Below are 23031 nucleotides of genomic sequence, written 5' to 3' on the forward strand. Positions count from 1 at the left end.
TGGTTTTCAGTACATTTTTAAAAATTGACTTACAAGGTTGACAGTGTTTAACAACAATTTGGAAAAATGTCTGGAAGTTGGCTCTGACCAGCCAGCGTGAGTCAGCTCCCACACACCACTGGGGCATCACACGCTCCTGCCAGTCTCCAGAGGGCCCCTAAGGGAGGTAGTAATTCCAGAGGAATGTCAAATATTGACTTGTTTGTGTGTTTAATTCTGTTGCTGGTGGCTACCTTAGCGACGGTCATTCTTTCCAGCACTGAAATCAGTACATTTCATAGAAGGCCTCCCTGGCACCAACACTGAATACATTTACAGTTCGTTACTGATTGCCAAAGATCAAGAGGGCGATGCAATTCGCCTGCTATCACAGCTTGTATTTCCTGCAGCTCGTACTTCTCTTCCACTTGGCCGACAGGCAAGGACATCTTCCTCTAAGGGCCACCAGCTTCTACCTGTGAGCCTTCCCCTCGGGATGCAGGCAAGTAAAGCTCTATGATGAACTTCGCATTACGCGGGTCCCTACAGCCCAGGTGCTAAGTCTGCTCATCAGAAATAAGGTCTTCATCTGTGCGCGTCAGTAACTCGTCTTTCAGGCAGAGATTATCTGCAAAGTTCGTGCTTGTAAAATATTATTAAATGCTTGATGGGTAAGGGCTAAAAGTCAAGAATAAGGTCCACAATCAGTACAGCAAAGGAAATCACTTACAACTGGAGAAGCATATTATTAATCTTGAGACGTTTAAAAGGTAGACGAAAATGATGTTTTGGTTTTTCCATGGAGAATATTAGCATAACCTAACAACTTCGGCTTCCTAGACAACTCAGTTCTCCAAATGTCACTTGTTTACCAAGAATAAAGGCTTTGCTTTTTTTCTTCTTTTGCTCTGAGAAAATGAGATCCAGTTGAAGTTACCCCTCCAACCTTCACCCACCCTATGTTAATAAAATGGAAACAGGTTCTTTCATAGAATGGTAACTGCAGCAAATTCTACAGAGCTTGACACATAAGTAAGGCAAAGATAGCTACAGTTCTGATAATATGAGGGGGTCTTCAAAAAATTTGTGGAAATGCATGAATTTCAGAAATGTTTTGCACCAAAATGTATCTTTTCATTTCATTGTCTGCAAACTTCTTGAAATACCGTCATGTGTCTTAGACTGAGAGAGTTTGATTCTCCCATACAGAGACATGGGTATCTGACAAACTACTGCTTTGTGGTGTACGATAAACTGTAGTATTATTTTTACTACAGTACTACAGTTTTATTATTAGTGTATTTTTACTATATTTAGTGTGGTATTTAGTGTATTACAGTGTATTTTACTACAGTACTACAATATATATTACAGTACATTTGACTACAGTATTAAAACATAGCACAATGGATCCTTTCCTTATCCAAACAATAATCTCATGAATTGTAGCTTCTCACAAAATACAGACAGCTCGGGCTGGTTGGGCCGTCAGCACTGCCAAAGCCACTGAAATACTTCCCACGCAAGCTCTCAAAGATCAATGCCAGCAGTTTCACTATCCCTGGGAAAGAATCACACAATTACATGAAATTGGAGCTCCTATTCTGGACAATAAGAGATAAAAAGGTGTCTTTTATTCCCAACTCTGCAGTCTTCTACCAAAAATCTTTTAGAAAACAGGGATACTGGGCCGGCGCCGTGGCTCACTAGGCTAATCCTCTGCCTTGCGGCGCCGGCACACCAGGTTCTAGTCCCAGTCAGGGCGCCGGATTCTGTCCCGGTTGCCCCTCTTCCAGGCCAGCTCTCTGCTGTGGCCAGGGAGTGCAGTGGAGGATGGCCCAAGTGCTTGGGCCCTGCACCCCATGGGAGACCAGGAGAAGTACCTGGCTCCTGCCATTGGATCAGCACGGTGTGCCGCCGCAGTGCGCCTTCCGCGGTGGCCATTGGAGGGTGAACCAACGGCAAAGGAAGACCTTTCTCTCTGTCTCTCTCTCTCACTGTCCACTCTGCCTGTCAAAAAAAAAGAAAGAAAAAGAAAAGAAAGAAAAGAAAACAGGGATACTGGTTACCTGCGCAGTTATTATACACTCAGACCTGGAGATGTGAGTTTCTCTTTAAGGTAGAAGTATTTAAATCATGGGGTGCCACACCCAGGTTGGAACTCAAAGAAAACGGAAGCTTTCTCGTGGCAAATGCCTTTGCTCACCCTCCCTGAAATGCTAGACTCCTGGTTCATTCGTTCACCTGCGGGAAGTGGTGAAACAAACTGCAGTTCCCCAGCTACACCTGCTCTTCCTCCACGTGGCTGGAAGAGGAAATTCTTCCTGGACACTATCCCTGTTTACATCAACGTTTCCCCAAGCACACAGAGAGCATCCACGCCAGACTGGCGAGGGCTCCTGTCCGCAAGGCAGATCAGCAACTGTCACAGCTACACCTCGTTGGGGTGCAACCTTTCCACCCGGCCAGGTCAGCCCTGCAAGAGCTCAGCCCAGCCATTTGCCTTCTCTATGGCTGCTATAAAGTTGCATGACTGGAGCATGTGAGTCAATGGTTTCTGTGGGGGCAAGCATTGTAGCATAGCAACCCCAGCCATTGCAGCCATGTGGGGAGTGAACCAGTGAGCGGAAGCTCTCTCTCTCTCTCTCTGTCTCTGTGTGTCTCTCCATAACTCTGTCTTTCCAATAAATAAACCTGGTAAAACTTCAAAAAAAAAGTGTTCTGTGATATGAATGTCTTCCTGCCACAAACATGCTCCACTCCTATCTGCAAACCTCTATCTCCGTAACCCATGCCACTGCCGCCACCCTGAATCCGTGGCAAGGCTCGGTCACTGCCACGCTGTTTTTCTGGCATTCAGTAAACTGTTAGGACAAACAGCACTGCACTCCGGATCCCCAGGTCGGAATTCCTGTTCCAGCCTTGCCAGCAGGTGGTCGGCTGTTCTATCGCTGGGTTTGTGGACTGCAGCATCCACAGCAAGGATTCTGTGATGTGAAAGGAGAATGGGTTCTTGTCTCACGGGAGTTTTTATTTGGTTGAAAATTCACACACAAGGGAGGTGTGGTCCTGCAGGCAGGCAGATGCTCAGGGCCCCTGCAGGGCTTTCTGCCCGTGAGATGCTTTATGTGGAGCCCTCCCCCTGCCTGATTCCTCAGGCACAATATGATCGGGGGAGGGGGAGAAGAAGTGTAAGCTTGGTGTGGAGCCTTTGCAGCTCGTTTTTATTTTTTTATTTATTTATTTTTTTGACAGGCAGAGTGGACAGTGAGAGAGAGAGACAGAGAGAAAGGTCTTCCTTTTGCCGTTGGTTCACCCTCCAATGGCCGCCACGGAAGGCGCACTGCGGCGGCACACCGCGCTGATCCGATGGCAGGAGCCAGGTACTTCTCCTGGTCTCCCATGGGGTGCAGGGCCCAAGCACTTGGGCCATCCTCCACTGCACTCCCTGGCCACAGCAGAGAGCTGGCCTGGAAGAGGGGCAACCGGGACAGAATCCGGCGCCCCGACTGGGACTAGAACCCGGTGTGCCGGCGCTGCAAGGCGGAGGATTAGCCTAGTGAGCCGCGGCGCCGGCAAGCTCATTTTTATTTTAAAACACCCATGCATCAAACTTAGACATTGGGAGTCAAAATCCGGGGTGTACCTTTGGACAGTTATTTACAAACCAGTGCCCTCATCTACTAAGTGTGAGCGCCTACAACTCCTTTGAGCAGTGCTTTCCGTGTAACGCCTAAAGGAAGCCTCCAAGAGGACAGCTGGCACCTACCAGAGCCGTAGGAACACTGTCTCTCACTTTCCACCTCTACCCCAGCCACGGGAGTGAATATTAAAACTGGCACTGTGGTGTAGCAGGTAAAGCCGCCACCTGCAGTGCCAGCATCCCATTTGGGAGCCGGCTGCTCCACTTCCAATCCAGCATCTCTGCTATGGCCTGGGAAACCAGTAGAAGATAACACAAGTGCCTGGGCCCTTGTACTCACATGGGAGACCTGGAAGAATCTCCTGGCTCCTGGCTTCAGATTGGCCCAGCTCCAGCTTATGTGGCCATTTGCAAAGTGAACCAGTGGATAGAAGACCTCTCCCTCTGTCTGCCTCTGCCTCTGTAACTCTGCCTTTCAAACATATAAACATATAAATAAATAAACAAATAAATAAGAAAGAGGGAAGAGAAGAGAAGAGAAGAGAAGAGAAGAGAAGAGAAGAGAAGAGAAGAGAAGAGAAAAACCAGCACCTCCTGTGTTTAGAGTCCTCTTTTGTAGTCTTCATTCTTTCCTGGAGTTTTTCGGATTGCATAACAGCTATGACTCAAAGGATCTGCGTTACATGGATATGCCTTTCACGACAGCCTGGCGGCGTGGAGCCTGTCACGGTGACGTCCACTGGCTGTGTTAGAGGCAGACGGACAAGCCAGGGTCTCCCAGCACACCTCCTGCTGGTCTTCCTGGGCAGTGGGGAGGACTCTGAAGACTTCCCCCAGAACACGGATCCCAGCCCAGGAGGCTGGCGCTCCTTAGGGTGACTCAGCCACCACTCCCTCCAGCCTCTGCTCCATGCAGACCATCTGGTAAGCCCCTACACCCCCGAGTCAGAACCAGCACGCCGGAGGTGTTCCTGGGAGGGGTTGGAAAACTGCCTGAAGTCAAATCTGGCCCACCTCCTGTTCTCGTCCAGCCAGGAGCTAAGGATGCTACTTCCATGTTAAATCGTTCAAGAAAATCAAATGAAGAATAATATGAGCATGTGAACATTATCCAAAATTCAAATCTGTGGCCATAAAAGACAGGCTGTACCGGGACAGAGCCATATCATGCCTTTAAGGGTTGTCCATGGACACCGAGGAGATGTGACAGGGGAACTTCTCAAAGCCTAAAGCACTTCCTCCCTGGCCCTTTACAGAGTCTGGGGCTCCCTGGTGCAGGGCAGAGGCGCCTGCAGCACAGCCTGGAGCGCACACAGCCTGCCCTGTGTTCTTCCACCTGGGCACGTTCTCTCAGCTCCCCTGTTCCCAGCTCTGCAACGAGGACGATAATAGTGCACACTCAGGAGGTTTATGGGGATCAGGAAAACATATAAAACACTTAAAGGAGCTCGTGGCACATATTAAATATATTCTGCTTATATATATGTCGAGATTAGTTGCCACAATTTCATTCATAAACCAAAGCAGCTGCTGGCTTCCTAAGTTTTCACATGCGACTCCGCTGAAACCCAATTCTTTAGCAGAGGAACAGCAGGGAAATATCCAAAGACAGCTAAGATGGTAATTAGCACGGTCTCTTGCCCACAAAGCTGATTTTGCATTACTCATGTTTTATATGCTTCGCATTTCTTTCTAACTCGAGTCTTAAAAGAGACTGCACTCAACCTTGAGTCCTGCCCTGCCCCTGCTGCTCCTCAGCGCAGCTCATCTCTTCGGGATGAAACAGATGCGAAAACAGAGGCCAGAGGACCGACCGGATTTTTCATCCACCTTGACGTCTGCCTGCGGCTGCACACGCAGGAACCTATTTCCCGACTCCCACGCAAAGCAGGCCACATAGCGTTCATTTCCTGCAACAGGAACCATTGGAATTTTCCTCGGGATTCAGGATGAGGATGGGTATCTCAGGAGAGGGCCTGTGAGGGAAATTACACGCAAGAAGAAAACAATGAACGTGGCAGGTGGCAGCCCAGGAATTCGGAATGGAGCATCCTGCGCATGTGCGGACACGCACAGCAGCACGCGGGCAGGTGCCCAGGGCAGGATCGCCGCACACCCCTACTACAAACACCCCAAATCTTGTAATTCTCATAATGTCTTTAAAAATAGTAAGTCTAGGGGCTAGCACTGTGTATGTACCAGGTAAAGCAGCGCCGGCATCCCACGTGGGCGCCAGTTCCAGTCCTGGCTGCTCCACTTCTGATCCAGCTCTCTGATTCAGTAGACAAAGGAACCGCTGAGATAAAGCCAGCCCCGATCCAGCTCTCATGTGGCCTGGGACAGCAGTAGAGGATGGCCCAAGTGCTTGGGCCCCTGCACCCTCGTGGGAGACCCAGAAGCTCCTGGCTCCTGGCTCCAGATTGGCCCAGCTCTTGCCATTGCGGCCATTTGGGGAGTGAACCAGCGGATGGAAGACCTCTCTCTCAAATACATAAATAAATCTTTAATAAGTCTAGTCCTTAATAGTCAAGGGCAAGCAACCAATTTCTTGTGTCACTGAAGTGACACAAAACAAACCCACATGTCACGTCTGAACTGCGGCAGATCCGAATGCGCAGAGAAAAAGTTTTCCGGGGAACCCGAGCGGAGCTCTCTCGGTCCACCACTCTGCGCTGGTTTGCTCTACCGAGTCATTTCGAGGAGAGGGACTGTTCTTCCAGAACCACCCAGGTCATGCCAGCGCGCCCCGTCGGTCCGAGGCAGCCGCAGCGCCAGCCAGGAGTTCACTCCCGGCGTCCAGGGGCGCTGTCGGGGTCCCGCTCCCCCAGTGCCTCCGTCTCCCACCGCACCCTGCCCTCTGCTGACGGCGAGTTCCCCTCTCCCAGTAAAGCTCCCCACGCAGACGGCTGGGCCAGAAGACAGCCAATTAGGAAGCACACACAGAGGCCCGCGGGCGCTGGACGGCGCTGGAACGTGCCATCGCTGCGCAGGGAGGCGAGGCGCGGGCGGGCGTCGCGGGGCAGGTGCGCGCGGTCACCCCGGGCCCTTCGCCCGAGCGCAGCCTTGGCCCGGCACACGCAGCGCTTCGCAGGCGTCCAGGCCCGGGAGCCCCGCCCTCGGGGGGGCCCCCGGTTGGGAGGCGGCTCGCGTGCGTGTCCCCCGCCAGCCCACGTGGTGCGCTCGGGGGCGGCCCGGCGCCCAGGGGCGGGGAGGCGGAGCGCGCAGGGCGGCGGCTGTGGCGCATTCGGCACCATGTCGTACCCCGGGCACCCTGGCGCTGGCGGCGGGTACTACGCAGGCGGGGTAAGTGCTGGCCTCGGGCTCCGGCCAGCCTTAGAGGCGCTGCGGGAGGCTCCTCCGGCGTCCGCAGCCCCGGCTCTCCCTTGAGCGCTCGCACCCTCATTCCAGCCCCCGCGCTCGGCGCCTGTCTCCCGCTCCCTTCTTCCCTCTGCCCCTGCTCCTCCTGGCGCCTGGGGATTGGGACCCAACACGCCCACCTTGCAGTTGGATACTGGCGGCACTAAATGGTGCACACTGGGTGTTGGCTTCCTCTTCCTCCTCCCTCCCGGCTTCCCCCGAAGCCATTTTAAGTGTAGCAGAGCCCTGCCATCTACCGCTCTCCGTTCCGAGAAGGTAGAGGGGGAAGCCTTGGCAGCCGGGCCGCGTCGGGGTCGCCGTGGCACCCGCATCCGCGCCCCCTTTCGCGCCAGGCCGCATTGCCGCCAGCTCCCGAGCTCCGAGGAGGAGCCTGAGACCTGTTGACAGCCCCCAACAAGCTGCAGGGACAGAGCACAACGCTTCTACCCTCTGCCCTTAAGTCACCAGCCTAGGCTACCTGTGCCTGCAGGTTCAAATCGTGGCCCAGGCGGGGTATCCCCTCCAGGTCCAAGCTGCCGGTTCTTAAAGTTCTAGCGGGATGCGAATGGAAGAAAAGGGGTGGGGTGGGGGAGGTCAGCCCCCGGTTTAGGGCGGCGGGCATGGCCTGGCCCTGCACCCAAGCCCTGTGCCGAGCGAAGAACCCTGGGCTCCGCAGATGACACCTTTGTGTTTCTATCCCACAGTACGGAGGGGCTCCCGGAGGACCCTCGTTTCCTGCACAAACTCAGGATCCTCTCTACGGGTACTTTGCTGCCGTAGCTGGACAGGTTGGCTTTTCCACTTTTTCCTTTTCAAATTCAGAGTCTGCACTTGTGTTAGCTGTTGAGCCAGTGGGACCTGAAAAAAAATGAACTTGGTTCTAGAAATGTGTCGCTTCCTTTCTCCCAAAGAAAGAAGGAAAGTTGTTTGTTTCCAGCGTCGGGTCGTTATTTTGTAATACTCAGGACAAGTTAGGATCAGATGTTACTGCTGTTTCTGTGGGTTCAGTTCAGAAGTAACCTTGATTGAATGCGGGTGAAGTTGGGTAGGCCAGAGTACACTTTGCGGATGTGTAAGGGAGCTGGAACGCCCTTCGGTGTGAATCCTCTGGGGCCATGGGTGCTTTCAAGAGCAGAAATTCAAGCTCTGGTGAACATAAGCCCTGGGCTACACAAGGTAAAGACATGCATTAGTAATTACGTGGATGGGCTCTAATGCATTTCTTTGCATTGAATTTGATTCTGCAGCGTTTCCCTCCTTATGAAATAGGTAGGTATGGTAAAAATAGCAGCTTCCAAACAAGAAAGGTACTACTCCTCGTGGTATCAGGAAGTTAATCCTGTGACAGCCAGATGATGTCCCCCAGCCGGCTCTTTCGTGTCCCTATCAGGTGGTGTGGCCTGTTGACCTAGAGTCAGAATTCAGGTCAGTTCCCCAAGACCTCTCACCTCTGCGGGTTGCATGACAGCTGCTGGCTTACCCCGAGGGGGCACAGTCCCCAGCTGGTGAGGCTGCTGTGTGTGGCAGATCCACTGCTGTTCGAACACAGACGTGTCCAGAAGGGGTGTTTGCTCTTGGGCATTCTACTTAGTCTTGTTGTGATCAAAAGCTAGAATTAGCAGACACTGAGTGTGAAAATGCTACAGAACGTTATGGGATGAAAACCTAGGACCACCTTTGAAGGTAGCACTCTTAAGAAATGCAGCTGAAGAATCTGAATGGAAAGTTGAGTCTAAACCAGGAAGACTTTCCTCTTAAGTATCTGCCGCATGTTATCGATCTGTATCTTTGAAACCACAAGACAAGGCAGACCTCGAGACGAGCGTTCTTAGATTGCCGCCTCCCCAGTGTGTAAGTGACTCCACCTGCTTAGCTTTCAGCAGCCCCAGCCTCAGCTCCGCTCATCCAGCCCCCGCTCGTCATTTATGACTTACCAGACTTGAGGACTGGGGCACTTTATTTTAAAACCACTGCAAACAACATATATTTAGTTCTGAGCTAGTTCAGCCAATGAATGAGCCCTGGGAACGCATCCAGTGTACCTTCCAGGTAAAACCATGCCTTGCAAAGCCATCACATCCCAAGAATAGGTGATCAGAGAGGCCTCTTCTGTTTGAACCAAGCCGATGACTTACTGATGGCTGCTCTGTCCCCTGCTGTCTCCCTCCTCCGCTGAGAGAGAGAGACGGAAATGAGAGAAAAGAGATTTTTAGGCAGCTCCATAAATAAGCTAAAAATGCTCAGCTTTGGCACGTTCCTTGCTCAGACTGAGAAGAGAGTAGTTGGAAGGATGATGCGGCATGCCCCGTTTTGGGAAGAGTTTCTTTGAAAAACAATGCTCACGCATGATGGTTGCTTTTATTATTACTATTATGACTGCTGCATTGAATGCGGCAGGGGAAGAACTTTAAAGAGCAACTCAGCTCGCTGTTCTGAGACCTCTCCCTGTTTTCTCACAAGGATGGGCAGATAGATGCGGACGAGCTACAGCGGTGCCTGACGCAGTCCGGCATTGCCGGAGGCTACAAACGTAAGTTGATCGTCCCGGGTTTCTCTGCACACTCGCTCGCGCCCCGTATCTCAGCTGTTGCTTCTCCTCGCGGACTTCAGGGGCACCGAGCTTTTCTGAGCCAGCCAAGTTTAGAAGTTTTAAAGCAAAGTGTGGTTATTATCTCACAGCGCTGCTTTGAGACGTGCCTGGTGAGCCACGCCGCTGGGCTTGCCAGTCGGTTGCGTTCTTCCATCTGAGGTCGGTGTCTCTGGAACCATGTAAGCCAGGCAGGCAGCACCTGCGGCCTCCTTCGCACCAGCGGAGGTGCTGAGATGAAATCCACCAGCTCCGTTGTGGTTCAGGACAGCCGCTGACAGTGACTGCTGTTTGCCAAGAGCTTGCTGGGTGCCGAGCCTGGTGTCACTCAGCGCTGCGAGTGGCCGGCCCTGTGCCTCTGGTCCCAGCCCTGGGCGTGCTGCTGGCACTGGGGCCCTGCTCGCCTCTTTCCACTGACGCTCATCCAGGCTGCGCAGGAGGAGCCTTTCCTGGCTCCTGACCGCCTCACCGCCTTACACGCATGGCTCCCTCCTCTGGGTTCCCCGCAGGCAGGATTGCCTTGCCGTCAGTCAGTCAGTCAGTCAGTCAGTGCCCTTCCCCGCCTGCCTGCCTGCCTTTGAGCCCTGTGGCCCGAGCTGCCTGTGGGAGAACAGAGCCGAGATGCTGCCTCTGGCTGGGGTGCCATCACGCCACACGTGCCCATCTTGCTCTCGCCCAAGATCTGACCTTGACCGTGACAGGCTTCCAGGGTGGAAGACAGTGTCTTTGCCCACAGGGCACTGCCTATGTGCTTCTTTGCCGGTTGTGAATGGAGATATAACATCAGAGTGAAGCCCTAATTCCGTGGTAAGCTGTGAATTCTAATGCTCAAACTAGAATTCACACCTGAGGATTTAGGATGCATTTTGGGCTGTTTCACAAGGCACGGGTACCAGATGGCTGTCCTTGAGGTACCTGAACTTCTAACTTCATCATCCATTCTTTATGCTTACTGTTTCCTACTTGGGGAAAATTAATACAGGAGAACCTTTGTAGCGTCTGTCATTGAATCTCACCCTAAACACTTTATGGATGAGGAGTGTTTTGTTTTGTTTTACTGGTGCAGGCAGTATATTTAAATTGTTCATAGTGAACCTCACACAGCTGAGGTGAACAAGGGAGGCCTAATAGCAGGGTTTAGCAAAGGGAAGAGAGGAGACGCACAGGCTGTTCCGAAGGGTGTGGCAGGTTTTAAAGTGGGATGTACAGAGGGGTTGCTATCCTCAGAGAACAGTCTTCCCACAGTCTCATTGGGACAGCTGCACTTCGAGCAGTGCTGCCCACAGGGCACATTTCCCGAGTCCCCGGGGCCACCATGGAGCGGATTTGCTTACCGTTCTTGCAGCCTGCTTGCGTCGTGTCTGTTGTCTGTAATGCAGAAAGTACACGGCTGTCAGTCTTCATTTTTTAACTTTTAAAAATTTATTTTACTGGGGCCGGCGCTGCAGTGCAGCAGATAAAGTCGCTGCCTGTGATGCCAGCATCCTATATGGATGCCGGTTCAGGTCCAGGTTGGTCCTCTTCCAGTCCAGCTCACTGGTAATGCGGCTGGGAAGGCAGCAGAAGATGGCCCAAGCCCTTGGGCCCCTGCACCCATGTGGGAGACCCAGAAGAAGCTCCTGGCTCCTGGCTTCGAACAAGCCCAGCTCCATTTGGGGAATGAACCAGTGGATGAAAGATCTCTGTCTGTCTGTCTGTCTCTCCCTCTCTCTCTAACTCTGCCTTTCAAATACATAGATAAAAATCTTTTTTTTAATGTATTTTTATTTATTTAAAAGGCAGAGAGAGCAAGAGATTTCCCATCACTGCTTCACTCCTGAATTGCTGACAGCAGCGAGGGCTGGATCAGGTCAAAGCCAGCAGCTGCGAGCTCATTCTGGATCTCCCACGTGGGTGGCAGGGCCCCAGCTATTTGAGCTGCTTCCCAGGGTGCACCTTAGCAGGGGGCTGGGATCAGGAACAGAGCTGGGACTCAAACCCAGGCACTGCAGGATGGGATGTGATGTTCTAAGTGCTGCATCCCAACACCTGCCCTGCCGTTGGTCTCTTAAACCCAGCTTCTAGGGGCCTGCATCATGGAGCCGGGGGTTAAATACTCAACAGGTAGCTACTGAATTCATGAATATGGAAAGTTTTCTAAAATGGAAAAATCACTGCCCCATGCCCTTCGTGGTGTTTCGATTTCAGAGTATGTATTACTTTTTTTTTTTTTTTTTGACAGGCAGAGTGGATAGTGAGAGAGAGTGTATTACTTTTAAGTAGCCATAAGAAGACTGGATTCAGAAAACACATTCCTCCTGAGACTGAGAGGGCAGTACAGAGAGACTGAGGGGTGGACATGGAGGAGAATTCAGCCTCGTCGGTCTGTTTGTTCAGCCAGCCAGCACATTTCTAATGGACGTGTATGTGTGCTTGCCGCTGGGGGTGTAGCTACAGACGGGGCCAGTGGCCATTTTGGAAGGCGCTGGGATAAGTACGTGGAGAGGCTGTGGGATCACAGACAGACGCAGGCACTTTCCCTCGCAGAATCAGTCTCTAAACCAGGGAGAAGTGACAGGTCAGCAGCCCCTGGGGCCAAGCTAGCAGGGGGCACGTGGGAGGTGGGGACCAGGCGGACGGAGGCGCACGGGCAGCAGGCCCAGAGAGAGCCTGGCTGCGGCACAGAACTGAGACCGGCCGCGGAAGGGAGCCCCTGGGCTGCATGCAGAGACCAGCTCCATGGGGCACACGTGTGTGGGACGTTCGGCGCCAGTGACGGTGCTGGGGCTTCATGCTAACAGCTGGGGCCCACCCAGGGCCGGGTACAGGGGCGCACAGACACCTCCGGCTGCAGGCTGAACACCAAACTGGGGGCCGTGGGAGGAGCTTAGCAGGGCAGGAGTCAGGGAGACCCACGGGGGGGCCCCTGGAGCGGTGTGGAGGAGAGAAACGCTGGCTGCCGACGGATCCGAAAAACCGTTTAGAGTACCAGGGGTTGAGGGGACTGAGGACGCTTCCAGGCTTCTGGCTTGGATGGCTGCTCAGTCACAAAACTGGAGACGCAAGTCGTCTCCCAGCCGCTCACTAACCTTGCTGTGAGCCGCCCAGCGGCCGCGCCCTGCGGCTGCAGAACCGCCCAGAGCCATGCGGCTCGAAGTTTAGCAGCATCGGCCTTACCTGGGAAGCCTGCAGAGCCAGCGGGCCGGGCGCCGCCCTCGTGTTTCTCCATCTGGAGGGCCAGGCTGAGACCCGATCGATCTTCCACCTGTCATGAGACTCCAGGGGGTGCAGCCCAGGCGGAACCAGCTGCTTCGCCGTGAGCGTGCTGCCCTGGAGATCTTGCTACGCCTCGGGGCTGACGTCGCTGGGAGAGCCTCCAGCTCGCACCAGCTCGCACCAGCTCGCAGGTGTTGCTAATGCGGCTGCCCAGGAGTCGCTCTCTGAGTAGTGTTGATCTCAACCTTGGCTGCTGGCCGGGGTCAGCTGAGAAGCATGTCAAAGAGTACTACCCCCGGGTCCCCACTCTGAGACCCTGACTTCACTGGCTGGTGGTGCAGCCCAGGCATGCAGACTCCAGGTGATTCTGAGAGGCACCGGAGTTGAGAGTCCCTGGTGCAGATGAGGGACTTCCCACCCCCACTGCTTTGAAGTCAGAACGAAGAGTCATCCATCGGCTGTCTCCCCAGAGTGTAGGAGAGTGTTGCCTCCTGCTCTCACCTCCGGGACCCCTTGCCTGTGGATCCTGAGACTGAGGGGCCAACATGGCCACAGTGCTCAGTCTTTTAATTCTGTAAACCACACGTGTGTGGGACGTTCGGCACCAGTGACGGTGCTGGGCTTCATGCTAACAGCTGGGGCCCACCCAGGGCCGGGTACAGGGGCGCACAGACACCTGTGCTAAGTGCAGAAAGCCTGCAGTGTGTGCTGTTCGGCGACGGGACGGTAATGAAGGTTAGCTCAGTCCTCACTTGGTTGGAGGAGAAAGCCTGAAGCTAGGCAGAGCTGGAAGGAGTGTTACTCCTGGAGCTGGGTGAGACGCCCACGCTCCATGTTGGACCAGCTGGGTTCAGTTCCTGGCTCTAGCTCCAGTCTCAGGGTCTACAGTGCAGACCCCAGTACGCACCAGTAATGACTCAGGCGGCTGGGTCCTGTCACCCATGTGGAAAACCTGAATTGAGTTCCTCGCTCCCAGCTTGAGCCCTGGCTGTCAGACGCACCTGGCGAGTGAACCAATAGATAAGACCCTCCCTCCCCCACCCCTGTGAGTGTCTCCTCCCCCACCCTCCCCCTCCCTCTCGAGGTTGTGTGAGTTGTGTGTGTGTTAACAGCTTGCTGGGGGTACACTAGCCTCTCCTGTGTGGCCTTGTCACCGGTGCCTTCCAGCCTCACAGCTTCCTTCTCACCCGTGCAAAGCCGCTGATTCCCATCCCGCCGCAGAAGAGCTTGGGTGGGTTTTCGGTCACCGTCCTGAGGTTTTAGGTAGATTACGAGGGGCCACACCCATGCGGTGTGTTGCGGTTTGCTTGCATTAAGTGAGTTCTGACATGCCCTGAGGACACTCCCCGGCCGCAGGCGAACAGTGATGGCCTCGGAACGTGACTGCCCCAGTGTCAGTCATCAGGCCTTCCCGGACTCAGCACACAACTCTAACAGGCATGCTTCTCCGCTTTCCTGTGCAGGGAGAGCTACCTGTGTAGGGGGAGAGGCCACGGGCTGCTTGAGACAGGAGGGCACCGCGCAGTGCCTTTCATTAAAGGAAAAAGCGAAACAAGTGACCATGCAGAAAGGAGCAGAACCAGCTAGCTGTAGTCAAGGCAGGCCTACCTCCTGCCCGCCACGGGAGGGAAAAGAAGTGGCTCCTTAGGGTGAACCGAACTCACCGTCGGCAGTGTCAAAGGCAAGAATGTTTGGACGCGCTGTGCGGTCCTTTTTTTATAAGTGCCGACTGAACTCATTAAAATCAGATTTGCTTTCTAGAAGGAATTGTGTGTATCTACCAAGAGATTTACTTTAAAACTCCATAAAATTCAGCCGTGTGTACATTGAGTTGTGTATAAAAACAAAAGTATATGAATAACCACATCTTAATTAATTCGTGCTCAGTGTAGGGTGGATTTCTGAAGCTGTGTTAATGTATTTGTGTCCTTTTCTTACCAGCTTTCAACCTGGAGACTTGTCGACTTATGGTCTCAATGCTGGATGTATCCTTTATTTTGAGTCTTGTCTAGAATGTTGTTTCCTTACAAAAAAAATTCACCCTTAAGGGACGTTATCTCAGAATTAAAACCCAGTCAACATGAAGAGACAAATGACCACTCAGAAGCCTTCTGAAATGATTTGCCTTTTTGGATGTGATTTGATATGAAAAAAGAACGAAAGGAGGTTTAGTAAGTAGAATGTTAGTCAAACATACAAGGAAGAATCAAAGTAAAACAAGCCAAGGGTACTTTAAAAACTCATGGAGGGAGGCCGGCGCTGCGGCTCACTAGGCTAATCCTCCACCTTGCGGCGCCGGCACACCAGGTTCTAGTCCCAGTCGGGGCGCCGGATTCTGTCCCAGTTGCCCCTCTTCTAGGCCAACTCTCTGCTGTGGCCAGGGAGTGCAGTGGAGGATGGCCCAAGTGCTTGGGCCCTGCACCCGCATGGGAGACCAGGAGAAGCACCTGGCTCCTGCCTTCGGATCAGCATGGTGTGCCGGCTGTGGTGGCCATTGGAGGATGAACCAAGGGCAAAGGAAGACCTTTCTCTCTGTCTCTCTCTCTCTCTCTCTCACTCTCACTCTCTCACTGTCTACTCTGCCTGTCAAAAAAATAAAAAAACTCATGGAAAGTACATATGAAAAAATGTATGCATAGGTTTCAAAATTTTCTTGCACCAAAATTACCTTTGAATTCCATTTCTTCACAAACTTTCGGAAGTCCCCCTTCCAGAAGCCAGCGGGTCAGAAAAGCTTTTGTCTGTCACGTTGCCTGCTCCATGTGAGTGACACCTGACTTCCAAGCGATGCGATTTTTCACATCAGTTTTCCTGTGCTGACCTCATGGTGTCTTCCTTCCCACCTCGTTTCCCGGAAATTGTAGTCCTTGGGTACAGGAGGGTTTCACAAGGGAATGTCTGAGCATAGAGGGCCCAGGGCTGAGGATGAACAGCCCCGCCTGGGCACCCAGTTCCTGCAACACAGTGGCTGTTCGCGTGGGCTCACGGTGGTGCTGCCGGTTCTTGGTTATCGGCTCTCACAGCTTATCTTTCCCCACAGTTATTATGGTTACTCGGAGTTTCTCCTCCATGGGCCCTTTCTGTCGTATCTTTTTTTGTTTTATCATCAATTTATTCTTATTATAGCAAGAAGCATCTGCAGTGACTTTTTTTTAGCCATTTTATCAGAAAGAACATTGAGTGCCTCTTATCCTTGAACTTGCATACAATCATTAGAAAACATTGTGAAATAAAGAAGCTGTGATCCTTGATGGCGGTTCAGAGAGATATGTCTGGCACCATGGGTTTCACTGAATTTAAAGAACTCTGGGCCGTGCTGAATGGCTGGAGACAACACTTCATCAGTTTTGACAGCGACAGGAGTGGAACCGTGGAGCCACAGGAGTTGCAGAAGGCGCTGACAGCAATGGGTGCGTATGGCCGACCCAGCACAAAGCGCGCGAAACCAGAGGGTCACTTAGGCGCAGGAATGGGGCCACCCTGCTTTGTGAACTGGGAGGACTCGTTCTTTCTGTTTTTCATTCTCAAAATAAGAGCTCCTGAAGGCAGCTTCTGGTTCTTAGTGGTGGTTGTGTCCTCTTAGCCCAAATGAATTCAGCACCTTAAAGCATCGCGCTTGGTTCTTGTGTCACGGTCTCTCTTTTGGCAGGCCTTGAGTTCTTCCGCTGGACAGTTTCTCTCCCTTTCAGGATTCAGGTTGAGTCCGCAGGCTGTGAACGCAATTGCAAAACGGTACAGCACCAACGGCAAGATCACCTTCGATGACTACATCGCCTGCTGTGTCAAGCTGAGGGCCCTCACAGGTGCGTCCCGTGAGGTCGTGCTCCCCCACCCCCAGAGCCAGGAAGACACAGCTCGTCCGACATGTCACATATCTCAGTGCCTCTGTACTTTGATTCTCCCCATTTCCCCCCTTGGTTTAGTTGGATGTCTGCCATTGCTATTAGGTGTATCCGACCAAATTGTGTCCAAAAGTCTTTTTAGGTTAGTAAGTAATCTGCCTCTAAAATAATCTTCACTAAATCTTACTAAAATATTCCAGAACATTATCTTATGAGGGTTTTCAGCCTGGAATGTGAAATGATTGAAAGGAGCAAATTAAAGTGAATCCTCACTGGGGCAGAGCCGAAATGGGTAGGATGGTTGATCACAGCCCATCTGTCGTAGTAGGGGCTCCAGCTTGCTGTGTGCTAGTTAAGCGGTATCTACATTGTTAAGAAGTCTGAAATGTAATGGCCTTGGAAGTTGCAAGCTTTCACAGCTCCATGGTGAGATACTTTGTTCCAGCTCCACTTTGAAAAAGACAACGGGGGCAGTCTGCTCACTGAGTCTCCTGGCTTCATGCTGAACTTCTTCGCCTTGGCCTTGGTCTTGGCTTCATGACTGGTTGTACCGGTTAAGTGTTACTGCAATTTGAACCCAATTCCAAAATAATTTAACTATTATGATTTTAGGAAAGCTATATAAAGAACACTCATGAATTTCACTGCGTTGATTTACAGACAGCTTTCGAAGACGGGATACTGGTCAGCAAGGTGTTGTGAATTTCCCGTATGACGACGTAAGTCTCAGTAACTTAAGAGCTAACAGATGGAGAAGATGCATGCCCAACGGGCAGTCCTTTCAAGTTAGCTGTTAAGGACGTCTGATCAGGCCAGAGAAATGAGGGATTACATGGGCAGGAATTACCATGCAAAATTTTTTAATTTCATATATAGCTAGTGTTATCCACAGTTAAAACACTTTTGATTTGCATTAAGCGGTCTGGGTTCAGGGGCCAGCGTGCTGCATTTATTAGCGGGGTCATTCAGGTGTGGTGGTAACACCTTTTTGGCTGGCATTGTTGTGAGATTTCGCCCAGGAGTGTCCTTGGAGAACACGCAGCTACTGTGTCTGCTTTCTGTCCTTGCGTTCCTCACTCAGGGGTTGGGAAGGAGCCTCAGAGGCCCAGGGCTGGCCCCCACCTGCCCGCATTCCTCAACGGTGGAAGGCGGACACACAACCCACAACGACTCACCTACCGAAAGTGAGCGAGGATGGGGCCACGCCACCAGGCGCCCTCTTCGATGGCAGCTGTGGGTCGTTGGTGACAAAGCCAGGGAGACACTCAGCTGTTTCTTTTGCTCAGCCATTGATTAAAAAAAAATCGCTTTTAGCACTGACATGTCCGTCGTCCCTGAATATCCTAAGCCGTTTCTCTTTACAAAATGCAAAGAAGCACGTTTTCAGTGTAGCAGCTGTAGTTAGGAGTTCACTTTTCAAAGGGTGTGTGTGTAAATAAGCTTCTCTCTGGTGTTCGCCAACCTCTGGACTGATGCAGCCTGCCACTGTTTGCCAGGCTGGAGGGGCAGCGTGGGGCTGGAGGGGCAGCCTGGGGATGGAGGGCATCGCTTTGGCCCCACATGGGGCCGCGTGAGAGATTTCTAAATGTCCTGACAGTGCAGTTTCCTTTGTCTAAAACAGGGCTAACCAGCTTGCCCATGCAGGCAGATGTTGGGAGAACAAAAAAGAACATTGACAGAGAGCGGCGTCTGCGTCTGTGTCTTACTGGGGAAACCAGCATTTCACAGCGCGGCTCTTTGCTTCTAAATTCGGGTTTCTGAATTGCCGGAGAAGCGCTGGCTGTTTCTGCGCATACACGTGTTGTGTTGTAGGTTTGATTTTTAATACGGCAGATTTTGAGGGAATAAACTGTTTAAAGGTGCTTCCTTAGAGTGGAGCTTCTAACTGTGAGATGAGAGCCTAAACTCATTATTTGTATCTGTGGGTAAGTACCTGTGACCATGACCATTCCTGGAATCTTAGTTTTGGAACCGAGTTAATCCTTTAGCCATTGGAGTACCGTTTGCTTCCTGTGGTAAGCTGTGCTGTGAGAAACCCATTGGATTTTCTGTTCGACTGCTCTGTGAAATGCGAACCTCCCCATTTATCCTTTACTCGGACCTTGGAAAGCTGCGGGTCTGTTTGAGGCGCTAAGTTCACGATAGAAAGGGACCCTGTGAGCGGTCTAAAACGGGCTGTGGGAAGGCGAGCTCAGGTCCGTGCTGTAACTCTGGTCTTCTCTTGCAGTTCATTCAGTGCGTCATGAGTGTGTGAACCCGGAGGAAGCGGGGTGCGCCGCGCCGCCTTCCGGCTTCCGGCCAAAGCTTGCTCCTGCCCGCGCTCACGCCTGGCCCCCGTGACAGGCGGGAACCTGCACCGCTGCTGTGCTCACCGCTGCTGAAAAGCTGTTGTGTTTAGTTTTGATAATAAATTCTTTGGAACTTTACAAATAGAAGATCTGTTATACCATTTGGAACTTCCTGGAGCCATTATCAGTCACACCTTATTTTCCTGCTCTCTCTTTTATCTAACCTTATATATGCAACATGTTGAAGGCGCGTTATATGTTTTTCATTGAGAGATTCTGAAAGTTATGAATTGGACGACACCTGTTACCTTTGCTCTCCTAGGCGGGCTTTCATATAGTGGCGACAGTATGCAGTACTCTGGTGTAAATGAATTAGCTCCACTTGAATGCAAAACATAAGTCATCCATGGAAAGGTTCACCTAGGGGAAACTGAGTCAGGCTTGAAGACTTCCAGATGTTTTGATGACTTTATGAATGGCAACGTGCGTGATTAGTCTTTGACTCTTTAAAGCCTATTTTGAGGAGTGAGCATTGAAGTGCGCCCCCACTTCCCAGTAGGGGTGCTGGTTCAAGTTCCAGCTACTCTGTCTGGTCCAGCTTTCTGCTAGTGCATCCTGGCTGGCGGGGGGAGGGGGGGGTACAGCAGGTGATGATGGTTCGAGTACTTGGGCCTCTGCTTCCCCGATGGAGCTCCTGGCTGCGGGCTTTGACTTGGCCCAGTCCTTGCTATTGAGAACATTTAGGGAATCAACCAGTGGATGGAAGATACCTCTCTCTCTCTCTCACACTCTTCAAGTAGATGAAAATAAAGGGTAAACATTTCAAAAAGAATCCCTATGTGATTACTTCAGCAACATGCTGTCTGCACCAACTCCTCCTCCCTCATCATCCATTTAAACCTGTTAACTGTGCCTCTAAATCTTGTACATTAGAAACTGAAATATGTAAAAAAAAATGTCAGGAGAAGACTAAGGGAAAATAGGAAAATGTTAAGTACAGCTAATTTTTGCTAATGCAATTCTGGGTCTCTTGAATTTCCTTGTACATTTCATTATTTTCCAAATTTACTATAATATATATGTGTTCCTTCTAAAATGCTAATTTTTAAATAAGTAATATACCAATTTGGGTTTGCCATGTTTCCATGCTCTAAAACAAACAAAAATACTGGAAGGAGTGATCTGGCTCCCACTGGGAGTCTGGATCATGAGTTTGTTTTCTTCCTACTCCTTGTTCGAATATTTTCTAACAAGCAGTATTACATTTATAATGGAAATTTTTAGTTTTTTGTTTGAGAGACAAGCTCCCATCCACTAGTTCCCACTTGAAATGCTGGGGCTGGGCCTGGTTGAAACTGGGAGCCAGGAACACAACCCGGGTGTCCCGTGGGGGTGGTGGGAACCCAGTTACTTGAGCCATCACTGCTGCCTGATGGAGTCCACATGGGCAGGAGCCAGACTGAGGGACCCAGCGCAGGACTCGGTGTGAGACAGGGACATCGTGGCCGCGAGGCTCACAGCTGCTCTCCACCCTGCCCCAGCACACACAGATTCTGTACTCACAGGCGTTCCAAGGAAGCTCTGGATTCTAATCCTGTTTGTGCCTCTTAACTTGATGTGGTCATTGTAGATGACCTTGAGCCTCAGTTTCCCCGTCGTTGGAAAGAAGTTAAGGCTTACCTCCTGTGCCGTTCTAAACGTGAAATATGTTGATTTAAAAAGGATCAACAGTGGTTCTGTGTCTTACATTTAAAACTGGCTTGCTTTGCCTTTTTACTGCAATATAGTTATACAGCAAAGTGAATTCACTCAAAGTGGATTGAGTTTATTTTCTCCTCCTGGCAGAGTGCTTTTTTAGGGCACAGTGCTTGAGTTAATGAATAAATGAGTTAGATGATTAGTTGCCAACCAATGAAAATTAAAATTTTTTCTAAGCATCTCTAGTCTCATTTCACTAATGTACATTTTAAAAATATTGCTATATACATGGATATTCTTTGATTTGATGTATATTTATGCAACCCTGACATTTAATTCAAGTAATTCTGGCCAGGTTACAAATCAGCACTGTGAATGTTGGATGCCCCGTAGTCAATTCAGCTTGCATCCCAGATACACTGCCTGAGGCCATAGGGCCTGGAGTGAGCCTGGACTGTCCAGTCAAGGGCCAGAGAGGATGCCCAGAGGACCGGGGCAGGGAGCTCCCCTTCAGGGTCCATCCCAACACCTGCTCTTTGGCTTAAACTCTCCAGGGTCCTCGGAGTAAATCAGTTTAAGGAAATGGGAATATCCCAAGTATAAGCAGTGAAGTAGAAGGCTTTGGCTGACCGAGGCTCCGGGCCACATGGGAACCGCCCTATTGCTCAGTAAATCCCAAGGATGCTCCGTCAGTCGTGGTTCTGATTCTGTGTTTGGGGAAGCGCTGAAGCACAAAACCATGCCCTGGAAACACCTCACCTTACCCTCTGCATGGCTGCTTCCAACAGCCGAGGGCTTCGGTCTTTGGGAAGTCCCTGCTGTTAGGTGGTTTCCTTTGCTTGACAAATTTGATGAAGTCACCCCTCTGCCTTTTTTTTTTGAGATTTGCCTTGAAAAAGTTAGAGAGACAGAGAGCTCTTCCATCTACTGGTTCACTCCCCAGATGGCTGCAACAGCCAGGGTTGGGCCAGGCGGAGCCAGGAGCCAAGAACCAGAAGCTTCTTCTGGGTTTCCCACTTGAGTGGCAGGGGCCCAAGCACTTGGGTCATCCTCTACTGCTTTCCCAGGCACTTTACCAGGGAGCTGGATTGGAAATGGAACAGCTGGGGTCCCTGTGGGATGCCAGCATCATAGGCGGTGTGGTTTAACCAGCTGTGCCACAGTGCCAGCCCCACCCCATTCCTTTAAGTGCAGTGTCTGTTAGCGAATCTCCCGTCACCTGTGTCTACTGTATGTGGTTCTGTGTCTCACTGTGCACTCCCACTGCAGCCTCACCCACATCTTTCAAACTGTTTCTTTGGTAAAGGCATCCAGGTGAACATGGGAAAGCTGTGAGCTCAAATTTGCATACTTCCCCTGCTTGGAGATCTAATTTCCATGAATCACACCAAAGCAGAATTTCATGTTGTTTGGTCTCATGCTTCAGGAGATGCATGGTTTACTTAACACGTTCACTTGCACGGGACCATGGCTCCCTGGGCCTGGTGCCACCAGGGGATAACGAATGTGGATCTGTACCCCAGGAGGCATTGAACGAAGCCCTCACTCCCATGGATCCACGCTGGAGCTGGGGCTGCGCTTAGCATGATGACCTCATCAAATTCCAGGTAGTATCTGGTCCGTGAGCTCAACCTTGCGCTGTCTCCCAGTGAACTCTGCTTTGGCTCAGTAGAGTGTGCTGCTCTTGCAGGGTTCATCTGAATGTATTATTCTCTGCCTAACACACTGCAAATAGAAGAAATGAAGCTGTATGCCATCCCCATAAGGCTTTGTTGTTTATTAACCTCTTAATAAATGGACAAACCCTTTGTCAGCGACTTCTGTTTTTCTCACATTAAAACAGGACCTTGCCAGCGCCGTGGCTCACTAGGCTAATCCTCCACCTTGCGGCGCCGGCACACCAGGTTCTAGTACTGGTTGCCCCTCTTCCAGGCCAGCTCTCTGCTGTGGCCCGGGAGTGCAGTGGAGGATGGCCCAAGTGCTTGGGCCCTGCACCCCATGGGAGACCAGGATAAGTACCTGGTTACTGCCATCGGATCAGCACGGTGCGCCGACCGCAGTGTGGTGGCCATTGGAGGGTGAACCAACGGCAAAGGAAGACCTTTCTCTCTGTCTCTCTCTCTCACTGTCCACTCTGCCTGTCAAAAACCAACAACAACAAAAAAACAGGACCTTGACTTGTTTCCAGTGTAGAACAGGAGCTGAAGGCAGGGCACCTGCCAATGGCACAGCAAGGCTGCTTGGGAGAACGTGAAGAGGCCAGGGTAGAACCGGTGTTAGGCAGTGAACTCAAGCACCTAACTGAAGTCTTGACCAAGGCTCAGTGCTCTCTAGAATCCAGCACAGGCGAGCTACAAGACAGGGCCTAGGGAACTGATCACGGGGGTGAGGAAGTGTGTGTGAGGCGAGGCAAGTGGGGAAGTAAAGGAAACAGCCATCTGC

The 23031-nt window shown here is 51.4% G+C and overlaps 1 protein-coding gene across 2 annotated transcripts; it reads left to right on the top strand.

The window, feature by feature from the left end:
* Window positions 1-321: 321 nt before the first annotated feature.
* On the top strand, window positions 322-19033 carry SRI (sorcin). 2 transcript variants are annotated; one of them, XM_008261792.4, is made up of 8 exons: window positions 322-481; window positions 7684-7767; window positions 9440-9509; window positions 14703-14746; window positions 16024-16171; window positions 16451-16564; window positions 17264-17322; window positions 18831-19033. In XM_008261792.4, exons 1-8 carry the CDS (start codon window positions 476-478, stop codon window positions 18855-18857), a joined length of 552 nt encoding a protein of 183 aa, XP_008260014.1. In that variant the 5' UTR covers window positions 322-475; the 3' UTR covers window positions 18858-19033. The 2 variants fall into 2 exon arrangements, with proteins under 2 accessions (XP_008260014.1, XP_002713876.1); XM_002713830.5 differs by lacking the exon at window positions 322-481 and adding an exon at window positions 6774-6925.
* The last annotated feature ends 3998 nt before the right edge of the window (window positions 19034-23031 follow it).

The sequence above is a fragment of the Oryctolagus cuniculus genome, chromosome 16 (genome assembly GCF_964237555.1).
Source record: "Oryctolagus cuniculus chromosome 16, mOryCun1.1, whole genome shotgun sequence".
In the NCBI taxonomy this organism is placed as follows: Eukaryota; Metazoa; Chordata; class Mammalia; order Lagomorpha; family Leporidae; genus Oryctolagus; species Oryctolagus cuniculus.

Bases quoted from the DNA above. Each gene is read 5' to 3' on its own strand.
- SRI (XM_002713830.5), top strand. From the start codon at position 6,875: ATGTCGTACCCCGGGCACCCTGGCGCTGGCGGCGGGTACTACGCAGGC. The intron at 14,747-16,023 runs GTATCCTTTATT...ATGGCGGTTCAG, and splicing joins TTATGGTCTCAATGCTGGAT to AGAGATATGTCTGGCACCAT. The intron at 16,172-16,450 runs GTGCGTATGGCC...TCTCCCTTTCAG, and splicing joins GAAGGCGCTGACAGCAATGG to GATTCAGGTTGAGTCCGCAG.